The sequence below is a fragment of the Microchirus variegatus genome (assembly GCF_963457635.1).
Source record: "Microchirus variegatus genome assembly, chromosome: 1".
In the NCBI taxonomy this organism is placed as follows: Eukaryota; Metazoa; Chordata; class Actinopteri; order Pleuronectiformes; family Soleidae; genus Microchirus; species Microchirus variegatus.
In genome coordinates this window covers 29,036,885-29,056,591 of record NC_139802.1, presented here as the reverse complement: position 1 = coordinate 29,056,591, position 19,707 = coordinate 29,036,885, and the positions used below count along the sequence as shown (strand labels likewise).

The window sequence follows — 19,707 nt, the reverse complement described above, 5'->3', positions numbered from 1 at the left end:
GGAAACACACAATTTTCACGTTACGTGGTGATATATTGATGCATAGCCTTTGCTATGCAGTGCAGAGCAGTGATTTGATCAGCTGTGGCTCATTTGCACATGTGTGTGTTTGTGTTTGTGTGTGTGTAGGTGGCCCATCAGAGGGGAAGCTGTTGCCAGGCGATGAGATCATCATGATTAATGACGAGCCGGTCAGCTCAGCTCCAAGAGAACGGGTCATCGACCTGGTCAGGTAGATACACACCAAAGCCTCTGGGACATTGCGAGGTGTTGGCATCAATCACAGCTGACACAACCGTATCTGCCTAAACTTTAAAAGGCCAGCTCACTTATACTAAAATATGTGTTTTTACCTCTTAATTAAGGCAAAAAAATTTAATATATGGCAAGATATAATACAATACAATAAAACGTATGAAACCTATAAATCTATAAATCTGGAGCAGGATCGACCCCCTCCACCTCCTGGTACAAAAGGTGCCCAGCCCGTTGTTTGAGGCATCGGTCTGCAGGATGAAATGGAGAGAAAAGTTAGGAGTGTATAAAAGTGGCTTCCCACAGAGGGCTTGCTTTACCCTCTCAAACGCCTGCTGACACGACTCTGTCTACTGGATTGGATCTGAGGCACCCTTTCGGGTCGGTAAGGGGGCTGGCCGAGAAAGACTGAATGAACCTCCAATAGTAACCAGCCAGCCGCAGAAACCTCCTGACCTCTTTTTTTTGTCTTGGGTATTGGGCAGACTACAACCGCTGTGGTTTTTTATATCTGTGGCCACACCTGCCCGCCCCCCAAAAAGTGGTACCCAAAATACCGTACCTCCCTCCATCCAACCGCACACTTCCCCGGGTTTGGCCGTGAGCCCTGCCTTCCTCAGGGACTCCAGGACTGCTCCAACCTGCTGCATATACTGCTCCCAGGTCTCACTATGAATGATGACATCATTCATGTAGACCGCAGCATATGCAGAGTGAGGCCACAGCACCCGGTCCATGAGGCGCTGAAATGTAGCTGTGGCCCGGAACAATCTGAGGCCGGTTTTTCCCTGGACTCTAGCAACAAAAAGAATCTGCCAGTAGCCCTTGGTCAAATCCAGTGTCATGAAAAAGTGAGCCGTGCCAAGCCGATCCACAAGTTCGTCGACCCGGGGCATTGGATAGGCAACGTATTTAGACATTTTGACTCTACGATAGTCCACACAGAACTGTACTGACCCATCAGACTTGCGAACCAGTACAATGGGGTAATATCAGTCACTATTAGACTCTTCTATTACCCCCATCTCCAACATGGCCACCCCGAACAATTTTCCTCTTGTGTTCTGGCAGCTGATAGGGTCTATATGGTGGTGTGTGAGGCTTGTGCGCCCTGTCTTGTTTGTCCAAGGCTCTTACCTAAATGACATACAGAAGGTTTATTTTGAGGCTCCAAAAACAAATTATTTTCATTTTATAATGCATAGTTACAATATTAAATTCCTGCCAATAAAACGAAATGTTACATACAAGACAAAGTCTAAAAGTAACAGAAAAAGAAAAAAAAAAATTCTATTATTATTAATTTGTTTATTTTATTTTAAATTAATCTTGTTATGTTTTAGTGATGCTTTACACTACGGTCAAAGTCATAGCATGAGCACATAATACGATTGAAATAGTTTCAGATGATATGAATAAGAGTTCTTCTTCAGCAGTTTTAATTATGTTCTTTTGTATATGGTGATTGCCAGAGGCAGCTCATTTCACTTCAGCAAAGCTAATCAAGTTCCTGTCGTTGTTTGTCTGCCATTGTCGTTTCATCGCTCTTGTCGGTTGCTGGCGGTTTTGTTGACTCTGTGATTTGCTGTTCTTGTTTCAGAAGCTGCAAAGAATCCATCATGCTGACTGTTGTCCAGCCCTATCCTGTGAGTCGATCCTGTCTTACAAATAGCTTCTACTTCTTCTTTTTTGGGGGGGGAGTACAAATTGTTTTCCATCTCTATTGTTGTTCTGAGTGTATCATTTTATTTATTTTTTTAAATTGCTGATAATGGTGAAATCTCCTTTTACCCCAGAACACTAAACAATCCATTAACTCGCAATTGAATCCTTCATATAATGACCAGAGAAAAAAAACACAATCATGACGATGAGTAATGTTCCGTGTCTCATTTCGGGAATGTTATTATTGTTACCAATTGCAAACATTATCCTGACGTCTGTCCTTGAAAACTAATATCATTCTTTTAAAGAATAATATATTCTGGATTAACCTTATTTTCGATGAATTAGAGCCAATGAGCCTATTTAAGTGTTGAAAATACCTATATATACACACACACACATATATATATGTACATACAGAGGTGGAAAGTAACTAAATACATTTACTCAAGTTGCTGTATTGAATACTTTTTTTGTGTATTTTGTATTCTTTAAGTACGTATTGACTCAGGTATTGTACTTATACTTTATTTTACAATACTTTATATTACTTTATAAATCCTATCTGTTACTGAGTAAAAATAAAATTTCAACACAATGAAGACCTACAGGGGGAAAATATACACCAGAACCAGACGAATGATCCAGCACTGGCGCGTGAACATAGAGGGCGCGCAAAAAGTGACATATTATTCTGTGTCGTGCCAGTTTTGGATTTCTGACCCCTTGTCATATTTCTACTACCCTCACACCCCACGCAAAGTAACTAAGTAACTTTTACTTAAAGTACATTTCAAATGAACTACTTTTTACTTCTACTTGAGTACATTTTCAGATGACTACTTTTACTTCTACTTGAGTACATTTTCAGATGACTACTTTTACTTCTACTTGAGTAATATTTCATCAAAGTATTGGTACTTTTACTTGAGTACAATATTTTAGTATTTTTTCCACCTCTGTGTACATATATAATTCCTCTTTGTCGGTTCCAAAGCTGTCCAGCAACTTAACACCTGGTTGCTAAGGTGCCTGGTTCTTTTGGGAAATGACGACGCACATTTTTACTTTTCAAAACAGTTTCTGGAAATTAGAATTAATAGAAAAACTAGCATTTTCCTTCAAAGGGAGATTAAATAATGTGTTTCTTTTAATTTAGTTCATCCTGTGCTATGCATGTTCTTCAATGCATGTTGCATTGCACTTGGACTGTGTTTCTGTAACTTTTTTTTTTCAAGAAATGTAAAGTGACTTCCTGGAAGCCAAAGGGCTAATGACTTTCAGTTTTTAATCATTTTTATTCCTCTATATTTGACCAAGTATCCTGCCATCTGTCTCTCTCTCTCTCTCTTTCTTTCCACCCCATCCACATTTCCATCTCTCTTTTTGGACGGCTGACTCTTAGTCCCCGAAATCGGCCTTCATCAGTGCAGCCAAAAAAGCCATGCTCAAGTCCAATCCAGTCAAAGTGCGCTTTGCAGAGGAGGTCATCATAAATGGCCAGGTTCCAGTGAGTTTTCACACACACACACATACACACACACTCATGTATATGTATGACCTATATAGGCAGTGCCAGATGGTTGCCACTTGCCTCATAAGACAGACAGCTCAGTGTGACAGACAGATAAGATAATCACTGTTACGTTGATGAATTTGTTACACGTGTTAAAGCCTTCACAGGTTTTCTGTTGAAGTGAGCACTGCTGTGCCACATTTTGTATTTATTTATTTATTTTCCCCCCAGAACCCAGTGAAGGACAACTCTCTTCTGTTCATGCCAAACGTCTTGAAGGTTTACCTGGAGAACGGGCAGACAAAGTCGTTCCGCTTCGACAGCAGTACCTCCATCAAGGTGCGAACCGTGTGTCCTACGTGAAGACGAAAGACTGGACTTAGTTTTCACAACTCGCTTAAATGTTTTATGTTTAAGTCAACATGACAACTTTTTTTTTTAATGGTTGTAGTTGTGTTGTTTTGTTCTCCCAGGATGTGATTCTGACCCTGCAAGAGAAGCTGTCAATCAAATGCATTGAGCACTTCTCCCTCATGTTGGAACAGAGGATGGAAAGCGCTGGAGGCAAATTGCTTCTCCTGCACGAGCAGGAGATGCTTACTCAGGTAAACGCGAAAGGTTTTCTTCTTCCCTTCACTGTGTTTACCACGTTTCTGTCTGACACACAAATGTCGACAGACGTACACATTCCTGCTCAGCATTCAGGCTGCATTTGGACCCCAGTGTCAATTTATCAGCACTAGCACACCAGGGGTGACAGCTCACATTACACCTATCCTCCCACACACATACACACGCACAGTGTCCGCTACATTCTAATGAGGTTGCAGGATGACAAAGGACAGTTTTAATATTCATACCACACAGTTCAAGCTCCGCGTGTGCCACAGCGTTGGATGAATGTTCTTCTTCAACACACTTGATAAAATATACTCTTATATACTCTAATAAACATGAGTGTCCCTCTTGGGCTTATCATCAGTGGGTATTTATTTTTAATTTTTTTGAAAACAAGGGTTTTTCAAGAGGTTTAAAAAATACTCCCATCGACACATTCATTTCTCAAAGACCATTTCACATGAAAACACAAAACCCCACTGTTTAATTCTGCCAAAACTTCAGTATGCCAAGTGGTGATGTTACAAGCTACAAACTCAGTACAAACTCAGTTATCCCTGTCTAGATGTGCCGCAAATGCATTTTTTTTTTATTAGCCTCCGTTACACAGTTAATACAATTACACAAGGCATCATTTGGCAACTTCTCCCCCTTTTTTACCCTCTCGCCACCTCCTGCTTTTCAGGTCACCCAGCGATCCGGCTCTGACAAGATGAAGTGTTTCTTCAGAATCAGCTTCGTGCCGAGGGACCCGGTGGAGCTGCTCCGCAGAGATGCCGTGGCGTTCGAATATCTTTATGTGCAGGTGAATCTGGTTTTCATTATCTCGGTAATTGCACGTCCCGTCTTCAGCAAAGTTAGGACACGCTCTAGAAATACAATTAAGTCTAAAATTTCCAAATTAACATGGACTATTATTTAACAGAGAAAAGGGTCTTTTGGTCCAACTCAGATGAGTTGAGGCCCAGAGATCTCTGCAACCCTTTTGTGGGACTGATTTACGGCTTCCTTTTTGCGTAATGTGGTTTTCAGGATGCGTTTCGTGTACGGTGACATTGAACCTGTGTGGTTTTGTCCATCATAGAAACGACACTTTCTCATATATGACAACCTGAGGTTCTTGATGCACATGCACATTCAGCAACGTTTTCTGCCTCTGGCTTTTTCACACCGAGATTTCCCCTGACTCTGTGTATTTTGTCAAAATAATATGTACTGACAAGATGGTGATGGTGAAAAAAAATATTTAACAACTGACACACCAACTTTACAAGAAAGGAAGGAAGCTGGCCAGTGTTTTTTTTTATCAGTGCTGGTAAAAAAAATACACAAAGGCTAAATTCTAAAGGTGCTGCTGGATATCTACATTGCAAAATAACCATTAATGGTATTATGATATTGATATTATGAATCAATTGCATGAGCACAGACTAAGCCTTTGGTAGATGCTCTTTTTATATGCAATAACGATACCCACACCTGATAACTGTGGATCCTTCCAAAACTGCGCTTCTTATATATTATATATTTTCAGTCCTGGAAAATTGCAAAGCACCTCATAGGATACGTTGCAAGTGAAGTGATTTCACAAATTATAGTTTGTGAGTTCCAATTTGTTTGGAAAACGTGATGTTGTGGCATGAAATTTAATGATTATGTCGCTTGTTCTGCTACAGAACAAATTCCTTTAAGACAATTTGCAAATTAAGTCCTTAAGTAAAAGTGCTTTTGTCTTAGTAGAATAATAAATGACTTCCCTGCTGGATTCTGTAATATTTATTCAGAAATAAAAGCCTGAGAGAAGGAAAACTGATCATCTTTTCTCGTCGGTTTACCATTGTGTGTTTGCAGGTTCATCAGGAACTGTAAATTGACAGAATCTGTTGTCTTATTTGATCTTAGTGAGGATGAATTGTTGCTTAAAATGCAGTTCACATGCCTGAAGACTTGATTTTTAGCAACTCATATATAACTTCGTGCCCTACCTTTCTCTAGAGTTGTAACGATGTGGTGCTGGAGCGATTCGGCCCAGAGCTCAAGTACGATGCCGTTCTGCGATTGGCTGCACTGCAGATGTACATCCTCACCATGACAACACGGCAGAGCCAGAAGGTCTCCCTGAAATATATCCAGTAAGTTTGTGTGTGAGACTTTAATCGCATGAGTTTTTCAAAAATCTCACGTAACAGCAGTGGATGGAAACCCACATAATTTCACATTCTTTTACCGAAGTGTTACAATTTGTGCAGAATTCGAATGTGTCACATGTGGGTGTGGTCTGTGCGCTCCCTGTGCAGAAAACACTGATTTGCTGAATGTATGAATGTAGAGTTCAAATATGGTATATTCTTATTCTGTTCACAACAACATCACCACAGGTTGCAGGAGAAGAGGCATCTGATTTCTAGCTTTTATTTATCTCTATCAAATCAATCTCTCCTCAACAGAAAGGAGTGGGGTCTGTCAGTGTTCCTGCCTCCTGCTGTGCTGACCACCATGAAGGAGAAAAACATCAGGAAGGCTCTGACACACATCCTTAAAACCAACCAGAACCTTGTGCCTCCAGGGAAGAAAGTAAGCAGCTCTCTTTGTCTTTCTTTGCCCTTGTTAATAAACTTCTGTCACACACACACACACACACACACACACAATTTCTTTGTTTTCTGATGCAATACCTTAAAATAGCATCGCTGCCAGGCTCAGCCCTTGTAGAGGCTCTCACCTTTGTCAAACCTCAGACCCTTCGTCAAGCCAGACCTTGGGTGATGACGTGTTTTCAAACTGTGTGCATACGTAATACAAAACATATTTATTTTCACACACACACACACATGCAGCCTTTCAGCTCTTTTTGTTTAGATAAAATAAGCAGCTGCTGGTGTTTTTAACCTTGTGAACCTATGCAACAGCTTCAGCTTTAATTAGTGATTTACTGTCAACTGTCATGTGAATGAGGTTAGGTGCACAACAACCTGGGACGTACAATATATCTTAACCCCTTAACACATAAAAGCCTCAAAATGTTAGAATGTTAACCATAAAAGGGCCAGAAAATGTCCTGTAACTAAGTGCTTTTTGCTAATTTTTCCAGAATAATGTTCAATATCTGGCAGTTATTTACAATGTACTGCATATTTTAACAATTAAAAAAACAAAATTAATACATTTATTTATTTATAAAAAACTATTTAATTTGATGCACATTTGGAGTAAATATTTAGTGATATTTTCTCTATTAAGCAGCGTAAAACACTGAGGCTCTACTGCAACAATAAATGTTTAGACTTCAAAAAAAAAATGCTTTTGAAGAAGCTATAGCTTATTTTGATTCCACCCCAAATAGTCAGTACAGTGCCAAATGTCTATCAATCTTGGCTGAATATTATTTATCCTTCCTTCTGAGAACCTGTTTTTTTATATTTGTACCCGTGTTTTTTGAAAAAAAGATTTACATCTGCATTAGGAGTGTATGTGTGGCACAGACAGAGAGGCTGGACTGAGATAAAGAGAATACATTGCTGGATGTGCTCTGTTTGTGGGATTTATCGCAGTAGGGGGAATATAAAATAGAATATGTGCAGTAACGCTTGGATTTCATGTCATTATATGGTATTCTAATCATAGCTGTGTTTTTAATATTTCAATTAATAATGTAATAAACACATAAATAATACTTAAAAATTAAATGATTCTCTCCATATATTTTATCTGTCATAAACAATAATAAGGAAACAATGTTGACCATGATCTGGTGGGTTTTTATTATTATTATATTAATAAGGTAGATTTGATGATTTTACAAATAAATATTTAAAATATGTTATAAGTTATTTATATGGCCTTTGGGAAATAAATAAAAATCACTGAGGCATACCGGATCACTATCCAACTTTACCATCCTAATTACAGCTCCATGCAATTAGAGTGGAGTTGAGGTTAAACATACTTAACATATGTGTCTATACATTTGACAGCTAAACCACAAGGATATTGATTTCCTCCCTCTGAGACCGAGCAGTATAATAATTTGTATGCGCTGTGCCAGATGATATCCAATCTGCTCATTAGGGAGATATACAGCCGAGTGGCACTCATGAACCAAGATGGAGATAATCAAAACATTGATTCTCTAAATCAACTTCCTCGTTGTGGTCTTCAATTTACACAAACTGTAATTAACCAAAGATGACTTATGAATATTCTAAGTCGGTGTGTTATGTGGCATTTTTATTGCGCTGCTTTGTCGTGTTGAAAGACAAGAGATTTTTCAATGCTTTTGGGTAAACTGTAGATATAGCATTGCACCAGCGTTCTATCATGAGAGCCTTAAAGAGCACTGCAGTGGAGTAGCTCTCCATTCAGATTTTGATCAGATTTAAATCATATGACATAATGGAAAACCAGCCGTCCACATCAAAGTGGCTGGAGAACGCTTTACATCCTGACATTAGAAGACAAATACCCGTCCTCAGGAAGAGATTTCATTTCATATGCCTGCTAATGTATTTCACTTCTCTCTGTGCAGCTGACTGCTTTGCAGGCCAAGGTACATTACCTGAGGTACCTCAGTGAACTCAGACTCTATGGAGGGAGGGAGTTCAAATCAATACTTTTGGTGAGACCATTAGTCCTGGGAATGGTTTGTTTGAGACGAAAATTCAGTTTCAGACTTGTGTTTCATCTCTAATGCCTACACTCATCTGTCTCTAGCAAGGTGAGAGACAGACAGAGGTGATGCTGCTCGTGGGCCCACGTTATGGCATCAGTCACGTCATCAATACACGCACCAACCTGGTGGCCCTGTTAGCCGACTTCAGCCACGTCAACCGCATCGAGATCCTCACTGAGGACGACACCAATGTCCGGCTCGAGCTACATGTTCTGGACGTCAGGGTTAGTATATTTCTGTCTGAAAGCAACAAACATTTGTGTCCCTCTCTCTTCTATTTCTTCATCTTTTTTTCTCTCCATCTGTCCTCTTTACTTGCCTCCCTCTTCTTTTTTTCTGATACAGCCCATCACACTCATCATGGAGTCAAGTGATGCAATGAACCTGGCCTGCCTAACAGCAGGCTACTATCGCCTCCTAGTGGACTCAAGGAGATCTATCTTCAGCATGTCCCGCTGTAGCAGCACTGGAGGGGATGACACAAGTATTTAATTATTCACTCTCTCTGCATGTGTGTGTACTTGTATTTGTTACCTCCTACCTTTTCTGGCATAAACACTGACCTTAAGACCAAAACCTGAGCCTAATGAGGCAGAACCTCATTTCTGAGTAGCCAGTTTAAGTCTGTGGCTAAATTAGAATTGTGGTTAGGTTAAGGTAAGGATTAAGTATTAACTGGTGAAGTTAAGGTTAGGGATAATGCTTTGTTTTGGCTGTCCAAATGAATGGAAGTCAATGCAGTGCCCCCAAGAAGAATAGCTGCACAACTGTGTGTGTGTGTGCGTGTAATCAGAAAAGTTTAAATTTAAATATTATTGAAGTGTTGGGATACTAAAATATACAAAACTACAGCTTCACATTAGATTAGTTGTTGCCTTGTGCCCTTGTATTCCTGTCTTTTATAAAGATGTTTAGACAAATCCTTTGTTCAACTAGATATATCAATTTAGTGGATGCAAAAATTTACAATTTCAAGAAGGGTTGCGTCTGAATCAAAACTGCTCTTGAAACCAAATTGAATGTTTTTTTCAGAACATTTTCATTTGTCCACTGGATGTTGTATAAAGGAGTGTCAGTGCCTTTGTCCTGGCAGGGTCCTCCACCATTAAACGAATTGAAAAGTTGATGAACACTCCTACTCTGGCACGACTCAAGGCTAAATTGGATGGTGTGTTTTACAGTGCGGCACAAAGCCTCACAGTCCCGAAGTGGAGCACTCGAAAATGTCTAGTGAAGAAAAGGCCTTTTAAATATAAAATAACATAAAACCTTGTATGCTCCCTGCAGGTCAGGATCGTGTTCTGGAGTGGCCCTACAGCACATCTCTGGGGGAAAATGAGGAGCTTTCACTTAGCCAAGGAGAGGTTAACAACAGAGACTCTGCATTTCCAGACAACAGGCAGGAAGAGAACAGAAACAGCATCTCTCCTTACTTTCACGCACTACAAAACCCTGACAACAGAGACCAAGGGACACGGAGAAGTCCGCTGCCGCCTCCTCCTCCCCCTGCTACCAGACACAAACCTCAAGACTCACCTCGGAGTGCCAAAGTGTCTTTTATTTTTGGGGGGGACCAACCCTTGCAGGCGTCTAAGAATAACGCGGGCTATAAACGACTGTTAGAGAGTCCGGAGGTACCTGAGCACAAACCGCTCTGCTTGCACAACAACACAGACTTTCAGCTACAGGACATGGTGCCATGTCAGTTCAGCGGTCTGACACATGTGTATGGTAACATCATCACTGAGGGAGGGGGTGAGGAGCCACTACTAAGAGACCTATTTTATCATGACACAACAGACGATGCAGAGGATGATGATGATGCTTCCTGTGAGGAAGACTCCACTGGGGGGACACCAGTGGGCAACGATCGAGGAGGTGGAGACGAAAACTGTGATAATCAAGCTGGGGTGCGAACCACGGCCGCTACCTTCCTCACGCTTTCTGGTTCCACCGACGACATCATCGACCTGACGTCGCTCCCTCCTCCCGAGGGAGATGACGGCGTAGATGAAGATGAAGATGACACACTGCTGCAGACGCTCAACCACGCGATCGCAGCTCCACCACCAGGCTTTCGGGACAGTTCAGATGAGGACACCGCACCTGAGGGAAGACCGCTAAGCACAAGGGACAATGATGACATCCCTGTGTCATTAATTGATGCCATACCAACACATGGGGAGGGTGAAGGGAGCACGGGAGGGGAGAGGCGACTGGAGAACTCAGTCATGAACACTCTACAGGCACTGGAAGCTCTGTCTGTCTCTGAACAGAATCCTCCCCCACCACCCCCCAACAGTAACAATCGAGGTTGGTTCAATACTAAATCCTTAATTCCCCCTTCTAATTAAGTCTAACCACCCTCAAATACATCCCAGTGAACAATAAAAATGCGGTAAATTTATTCAAATATTTAATCACATGATTGTCCATAGTTAACTTTGCAAATTGATTGCATTTCAAGGGATATTATTTCAAGTTTTTAATACTTTTGTCAACATGATATAGTGTCGTTTCCTGTTTTTGTTTTGGAAAATTCCACTCACAGCACAAGTGTCAAAACATGCGTTATTATTGTGTTAACTTTGACCGCCCTTGTTTTTATCAAACATTGAAAAATTAGCCTCTGTTTGAATTTTAATTTAGTGAATTTAACCTTTTGTTGAATGACCCTGTCTCTTGTTTATTGTAGGTGTTTTCACATCGCGGGGCTTTAGCCCAGGGTCATCCTCAGATTCTGGAAATGAGACCAACTCCTCAGAGATGACTGAAATCTCTGAACTGGCTGCTACTCACAGACTCAGCGAGAGCCACATGCGCCTTCTGGTGGCTACGAGGGAAGGATACCAACCATTAGTTGAGGAGAAAACTGAGTTCCCTGTCTCACCGAGGACAGGGGGGACAACACAGAAGAAACCTAGTCCGGCACGGCACCTTCAACCTCCGGCAGTTCCTCCAAGACGGAGTCCTCAATTAGACACCACTTCTTCGCGGCAGGACAGCTTGGAGGTGAGATCCCAGACTAACCTCTCAGCCACTCTGCAGCGGCCAAGTTCCACCACACTGGGAGGCAAGCATCACAAAAAATCTGCAGACTCCAGTGGGAAGTACAACACTTTCAGCACACGGGAAGGGCAGCGAGGAAGTAGTAGCCATCTTGACTTGGACCAACGCACTTCATTTTGTGAGAGAGGGGAAAGTCCAGGAAGACAAAATTCTTTTGTGGCAGAAAATTCTGGAGCAAACAGTCTACGCCCTGATCACCACAGAATTCCCAATCATCCCTCCACATCCTCTGATCACCTCTCTAATGCCGTGAACTTTGGGGACTGTGGCACAGACAATGGTGCTGTGCCTGTTGAGCAAGACGAACATTTAGTTGTAGCATCATTGTTGTCTCCAACCAAAAATCCCACAGCAGTTTCTGACCAGGGATCTGATATACAAAACAACCATCAGCCAATTTCTAGACAGCAGAGTGTCGCCCGTTTGTGTGAGTACCACCTCGCCAAAAGGATTTCGAGTTTGCAAGGAGAAGCCCACAGTTCACTCCAGGGTTCTCTCTGCTCATCACTGGATGCTGGTGGCAGCACGAATAGCAGTGCCTGTGCAACCCCAACTGACTCACCGCTTGGCTCCGGTGCAGTTGAATCAAAGCACCTCCATTTGCAAAGGCACCCACTTTCCAGTTCCTCCTCCTCGTTATTTAGGGTGCTTAACTATGAGGAAAGCAAATCCGGAATCCCTCACAGCATCCCTAGTCAAAGTATGCAAGGAAAAGACCTTCACCCTCATGCAGACCCTGCCCTTCTTCGGAAAATGCTGCCCAACATTCACCCCCCTGCTGGGGGTGAACCAGCCCGTCCCTCCTCAGCCACACCATTAAAGCATAAAGAAACCACAAGTTGTGGAAACAAAAAGCCCTTTAATGATCTGCATGCTAAACAACAGCCCTGTTTTAAAGGGCTGAACCAGAAAGAAGGCAGTGAGGCTTACAGACAACTGATTAACTATCTGACAGTCAGCCAGATGCACCAGGGAGGGAAGCTGCACAGTGCAGGCATGGGAGGGGCAGTGAAAAAGGACACCAGGCGCTTTATCACAAGCAACCCTCAGCTTGTTGAAATGGTGAGGAATCGGGGCAACACCATTGCTCGCTGCCCATGTATGCCTTCCTCCATTTCATCCCCATTTCTTAGCCAAAATGTAGTAAACCCTAACGCTGCAACTATGCAACTGGCAAATAGAAATCTAAGGTCTTACCATTCAGCCACACTTCCTGCTAAACTCAAGAGAGCTCCTGACATGCAAGCTCACAGGCCAAATGAAAGTCTACATTTCAGAGCAGCCACTGCCGAGAGAAGAAACTCCCTCTCTGGCCTGGAGAGTGAGCTAGAGAGGAGTGGTATTGACCCAGAGCATGCTCTGTCACTTTACAAGACAGAGGGCTTTATGAGTCATGATGGAGGATTCATTGCAAGTGGAAGCCGTGATGGTGGTGCAACCTGTAACCGTCCCCCTCGTCGGTCAAAAAGCCAACCTAGTGGCAGTTCAGAGGAGTGGTTCAAATCAGACCCGAGGTCTCCTCATTCTCGTCCCAATGACTCTCTATGTTTATCAGCTGCCTCCAATCTAAGTGGTCAACGAGCAGAACTCAATACCCTCTCACTGGGAAGGGGAGACCACCCATCAGCTTTTATCAGACAGGCATCTACAAGGAGAGATTGTCTTACATCTCCAACTCCCATTCTACAGTCTCCACCTCCTCCCCCACCACCTCCTCCTCCTTTGTCTATACCTTTGCAAGTCAACACTAGCTCCAGAAATGCAGGCTTCACACAAGATCCAATCCATTCCATCCAGTCCCGGCAGAATCAGAACCACATCCAAGCCCCTTCCCCAAACCTACCACAGACCGATCCCTTTGGCAATATCCTACAAAGAGGTAGGGAGCTCAAACGCAGCTCCAGCAATGTCACTGCCAGTTCTGGTAGCGTTGAAGTTCTGTTTGAGAAGCCAACCCGAAGCAGGAGTCAGCAGCCCTTGTTGCCATCTGTGCCCCAACAAGGTGACACCAAAGTCCAGCGGAGGCCAACAAGGAAGAGGCTCTCCAAGAGCTATTCCCAAGGTTCTGTGTCTTCACATACCACGTGTTGGTCTACAGGCAGTACGTTAGATAGAAGGGCATCGGTGGCATTTCCATTGCAGAAAGACACTAAACACATGAAAGGCTCACAAAAACTAGACACCAGTCCCTGGAGATGCAATGGACCTTTTAGCTATTGTTTCTTTAAACGTAAGAGTGAGGGTGAAGAGGATGAGACTGAGTGGGAGAGGCCCAGACGAAGCCGTAGTGAGAAGAGTATTGATATTAATGGTGCCACTGTGTCGGCCATATCGCCCTGTGGCTCAGTGGTGGATGCAGCTGGAGAGCAGCTGTATGGAGAGGTCCTCAATAACATGAGTTTTAGTGACCGTCTTGGACGAATCAACGCACTCAAAGACCACATGTACAGTTTCCCAACCGGCTTCACTGATGTTCGCCGTGATTCCAGTGAGCTTATTGCGCTGGTGAGATCCAGCATAGGTCGCTGTGATCGTGGACCGCAGATGCCAGTCCAGGATGTGTCCCAGTACAAGCAGCTCCTCTCAGTCGAGTCAAAAGAGTTGGGCCGGGCATGTCGGAGGATGGCACAAGCGCACGGTAGCCCAGAGGAAATGCTGCTAGCTGTAACGTGTAGCTTCCAGGTGCTATGCTGTCTGTGTGAAGCTTGCATGTGTCTGGTTAGAGGACTCGGAGCCTCGGCTCCACACCAACAGAGAGAGGTTGTGGCAAAGGTCGACGAGGTTGTTATGAACTATATTTGTTTGCTCAAAGCAGCTGAGGCTGCCACTGTGGGAGCGCCAGGGGAGCACAGCGTGAAAGCCCTGGTTCGCCACTCTAGTACCATGTCGGCTATTGCTAACGCACTCACTCGCTCCCTTAAAACGCTGCTCAGCAAGTAGGGGCTACTCCTTGTGCTTTATAGTGTGGCCTACACAGCTAGTATTAGTCTGTCTTTAAGCATCTTGTTGAAAGTTGTATTTGTATGGCTGGACGGTCTCCATATCAAAAATCTATAACGTATATGACTTGATGCAGACATATTTACGATTAAGGTTTCATAACTATCAATTTGATGCGTAAGATGCTGAAAGGGAGCCCAGTCTGATTTTGCTGTTTCTGATGACTATATTGTGTATACATTTGCAAAGCCATACTGTCACAGACCTTTGTAATATTAAATGTACCGAATAGATCCCCTTTTACCTGTGCATTATGTAAGTTATTAACATGTTTATAATGTATATAAATACAACAGAATTATATTATTTGCCGTAGCAATTTTGAGAGGCCATTAAGTATTCAGCTTTTTAGGTCATTTAATATGCAGGGCTGGAATGAACTCACTTTCAGTTCAATCAAAGTGCAGTTTTACTAGAGATATTTATAATTTATAATAAGTATAAAACGTTACCTGTAGAAATTGAAATGCCAGTGAGGAAACTGTTGCTGTCATTTTATTCACCTGCTATATACAGTAAAAAATAAAGCCAAAATGCAGCTCAATTTCTCAGTGACTATGTAACAGTGAACTGATTTCAAACCTTTTGCATTTACAAAGCAGTGTCTGTTTGTTTTTTGTTTTTTTTGCTTAAATAGTTAGAAATGCTGGAAATACAGGGATGCTGAAGTTGCACTGCATTTACCTGCTAGATGAATAAGCTAAATATAATTATGAAAACTACTACATAATAATACTACAATATTAACAATTAAGGGAACTTTTATTTATTTTTTTCAGAATGACATGTTAGTGATATCTATTTAAAATTATTTTTCATCTGATTTATTATTATATAAACTATGTATCAAGAGTATCTTGACAAGATTAATCTACCAACATATTAAAATATTTTACAGATATTTATCTGCCTTTAATGCGTCTTTTGTTTTAAACCTTTCCCTGTAACAACACTGGTGTCTTTTTTAGTTTCGCCTTATCTTCACTTCAGCTGCTTCTTTGATTGGTTTAAACATGGGTGTGTTGCTGAAGACCCAAAGTTCAGTTCAACTGTGAAGTTGAAGGCGTAGAACACATGTGGTGGCCAATGGAAAGAAATGTTTATTGTAAAAGTAAAGATTGTGAGATTATTATGATTATGAGAAGTCAAAATGGTTAGGCACAGAGTCATTTGTAAGATAAACAGTTAATTTTTTGTGAGATGGTCTTAACTTTGTGTCAAAAATCATACACTAAAGTCAGTGTTAAATTGATAAATAATTATTGTGAGGTATTTTTTCATATTTTAACTTTATATTTGGGTTTTTTTGTCTTCTTAATCACAGAAAAAAGCTTAGAATTCAGACCAATGATTGTATTTTTTATTTAATAAAAAAAGTCACTAATTATTGTGACTTTCTATTCAACTAGTAATTACTTTCTAACACTTTTATTTATCTCTGTTTGGCTTCCATCTCATAACTATATAATAACTATCAAATGATGATGACTTTTCATCCCATAATTACACATTTGTAATTTCATCTGATAATTTCGAACTTACATTATTGGGTTTTTTTTATTTCTTATACAGGCTTTATTTTATTATTTTAATTATATTTACGTTTTCAGTGGTAAAAATATATACATTAGTTCCTTTATTGTGTTTGCATGAAGGGGAGACAGTGGGGTGGGGGTGTTTGCTCGTAAATTTGCATATTGGGCGCTTCTTTTTCCGCGTGCAGTGACGTTGACCAATCAGCTCAAAGTGTGCAGGGAAACCACGCCCGCGCGGTAACTCGTGTCGCGCGCGGCTCCTCATCAGCATTGTGCCCCTGCAGCAGCTCAAAAAAAACTAAAGTTGCCTCTTACTTTACCTCTTTTTCCGGAGGCAGAATATACCGAAAATTGCTTATATGTTTATAATTAAACGACAGAAGCCGTGGAAAGAGCTGCTACAGTGCGAGGAGGAGTCCACGAGTTGAAGCGACCTCCTGCCGCGGTGAAGTTAAACTTTCCTCCGCCGCTACTGGTGGTGTTTAAAGTCCAGCTAACAGCAGTAGCATCCCTGGCTGCTATCGAGTAGTTAGCGTAGCATTTTAGTCACAATAATGGCAGCTGTTTGTCAGCAAAGACGAGCATTGATGGAAATACCAGCTCCACAGCCAAAAATTGCAGGTCAGTGTGAAAAAGTCGTACGTTTTTATTCTTCAAACAACTTTAATGTGTTTTTTTTGTTTGTTTTTGTTTTGTTGTTTCGCTATCGCGCTAATCCAACAAGCGCGAGACCCCAGTACACAGCTGGTGGGTTTTTAACATGTAGCTACTTCGCAGCATGATGCTTCACCATGTAGAACACAGACACTACAATACTAACTGTTGTTTGTTTTTGCAGCTCGGATGAGGAGGTCCTACCTGGAAATTCTAAGTCCTCGTTTGGCTCCATCTTCTCCAACAAGGGGTAGAAATACGGCAGCAAATACAAAGCGCGTGCAGACATGTAAGTTCATACCGCAACCTTTAACTTTCAATACACCAATATTTTCTGCGAGCTAGTCATACGTCGTGCCTCATTTGTCTCCTTTTTGTTTCATTTTCATTTAACCGAAAATAGCAACATGATTTCCATTATTCTTTAACCAGATTAAAAGCACAGTATGTAGCATGTAAGATGGTTGATTGACTGAAATTCTGTACGAGTTTGTAAGTGTATAATTGCTATATTTTGGTGATGCATATAGCCTTTCAGTGTTGCTACTTTTCTAATATTGGCCAAATGGATAAGCAAGCCATTTTGATGCAGCAGCTTACAAAGCTAACAACTGGAATGACTTTCAGAGTTTAGTCTCACAATAAACTGATTAAGACATTGCCACATCAGTAGTCGTCTCTGATTACCTTGCCCCGAATAGAGTTGTATTTGAATCAGGCAATGACAATGAACAGATTAAAAATATTGATTTCACATAATGGGGGGCTTGTTGAAGTCAGATTATCAAACATAGAGATTGCTAGAATGTTGACTGACATCTGAAACTTGTCATTTTGTCATAGCAGCTCTAATTTGCAGCTTCGCACAAAATATCAGAGGGAAAACAAAAACGTAAAAATAATTAACCAGAAATTGGTGATAGCAACATGCAAGAAGAATCATGATCTTGATTTAAGTATTAGGATGGATTGATTCACAAAAGTGTGTTCAATCTAAATTGGTTTACTGTCATTCTGTCATTTACTGTTCCTACTTTCTGCAGTGGACATGCCCATTGGTCGTGTGTGGAGTGGGAGTCTAGAGGAGCAGAGCGAGAAGATGGATGAGCAGCATACGCCACTCTCCAAACAACAGCTTGTACAGTTAATCAGATCCCTCATCTTAGTTGAACAGGTATTCATCTTGTTGATTTACGAAACCGAGCATTAATCATCTCAGTGTTCTATGTAGTTAATGAACTTAAAGTCAAGTAAATTGTGTTTCATTTGTGTCTTAGAGCCAAGAGCCCAGGAACATGGTGTCAGACATGAAGAATCTCCAGGAAGACTTGCAGCTAAGGAAGGCAAATGTTTACAGGTCCATACCATACTCGCGTTTTGGCTCCAACAGGGATGCTCACTGCTACAGAAAGGCATATCCTCACCTAGTGGCATTTAAAGTGAGTACAAATGTTTAAAAAAAGTCATTTTACATGTATGTTTTTGTTTAATGAAGTCTAATTAGGCCATCATGACATTTGAAGAAATTTTCCTTCTCCACCATTTTAGGTTTCATGTCAGGAGTGGGGCCAAGTTCTTCTGAAAAACAAAGAATGGGATGCTGTGTTGGAGCATGCGCTGATGGCGTGGCGCTACACCAGCGAGCTGCCACAGTGGGATACGGTGAACCACAACGCCATGAGAGAACAGTGTTACAGCATTCTGGCAGCTCACATCCTCTCTGCGCTCCAGCACTACCCATGTGACCCCAGCAGGGGGCGTGAGCTCCTGAGAAGGTATTGCCTCACCCTTAAAAAATCCAGTGTGTTAGAATGAGTGATTTTCCAAGTGCATCTGGAACTACTGTGGCGTTTGAACACCAGAAAGACTAATTAATGTAGGTCATCTAAGTTTGTGTAGTAAGATTCTGCTTCAAAATGTTCAGGCTTCTGTAGAAACATGGCGGCCTTGTTAAAGCAAGTGTTGCACGTAAAACGTTTATATTCTTATAAATATACTTTTGGGTTGTATGTTTATTTCAGGCCATTCAACCCTAAATGTCATACACAGGACCTTTTTAAAAACACATCAATAGTGATTTTTCAGGATTTTACGCAAACCCCTCAGTCTGTTTGATTGAAGCAGTGGAATAATATTTAATTCAGTTCTGGCTGTGGTTTTATTATTGCATATGTTGAGCCACAGTGTGGACTATGTAATAAAGTTTATTATTCTAAAAAGTCAGTATGAGATTTCCTCCAAGACTTCTACCTGCTTCTCAGCAATAATAACTACTGAGTTATCCGAGGCGATGGCAAACCTCACTTCCCCTGAGTCATTACCTGAAGGCTGTGCTGAGCGTTTTAAGTTCATTTAAAGGACTGAGATTTGTTACAGCCCATGCCGTGGCTCTGCCGGTTTACTGTGATTCCATTTGGCATCAATAAGCATCAGAAGCAAAGCAGCACAGACATCTTACTGGAGTCCTGTCTCGCCGTCTGTTGAGTGTAAGTTCACTCAACTTAGTCCTGGGTCAGCTTTTCTTCGCCATACATGTCAACATTAGCTCACTCTGTATGCGTTCTGTTTGTTTTGCATACTTTTTATGCTAAATTCACAGTTCAGCCTGGTAACAATGACTGCTTATGCACTGAAGGTAGTTGTATTGTAAAGTTGCCAGCCAAGCATTTGATTGATGCTACAGCCAATTACCCAGCCTCTTGAATAGCTATGAAGTTTAGATGTTA

The 19,707-nt window shown here is 41.5% G+C and overlaps 1 protein-coding gene across 1 annotated transcript in view; it reads left to right on the top strand.

The window, feature by feature from the left end:
• Window positions 1–14,732, top strand: part of LOC310932306 (FERM and PDZ domain-containing protein 4-like) — a gene marked incomplete at both ends in the record, with an annotated part of 35,370 nt that extends 20,638 nt beyond the window's left edge. Inside the window, 13 exons of the mRNA XM_083895606.1 lie at window positions 130–232; window positions 1,856–1,901; window positions 3,326–3,430; window positions 3,668–3,775; window positions 3,910–4,041; window positions 4,740–4,859; window positions 6,050–6,186; window positions 6,502–6,628; window positions 8,580–8,669; window positions 8,765–8,947; window positions 9,069–9,207; window positions 10,011–11,036; window positions 11,419–14,732. Coding sequence (XP_083751732.1) covers window positions 130–232; window positions 1,856–1,901; window positions 3,326–3,430; window positions 3,668–3,775; window positions 3,910–4,041; window positions 4,740–4,859; window positions 6,050–6,186; window positions 6,502–6,628; window positions 8,580–8,669; window positions 8,765–8,947; window positions 9,069–9,207; window positions 10,011–11,036; window positions 11,419–14,732 — 5,630 coding nt within the window. The remainder of the gene's footprint in view (window positions 1–129; window positions 233–1,855; window positions 1,902–3,325; window positions 3,431–3,667; window positions 3,776–3,909; window positions 4,042–4,739; window positions 4,860–6,049; window positions 6,187–6,501; window positions 6,629–8,579; window positions 8,670–8,764; window positions 8,948–9,068; window positions 9,208–10,010; window positions 11,037–11,418) is intronic.
• Window positions 14,733–19,707: the final 4,975 nt, after the last annotated feature.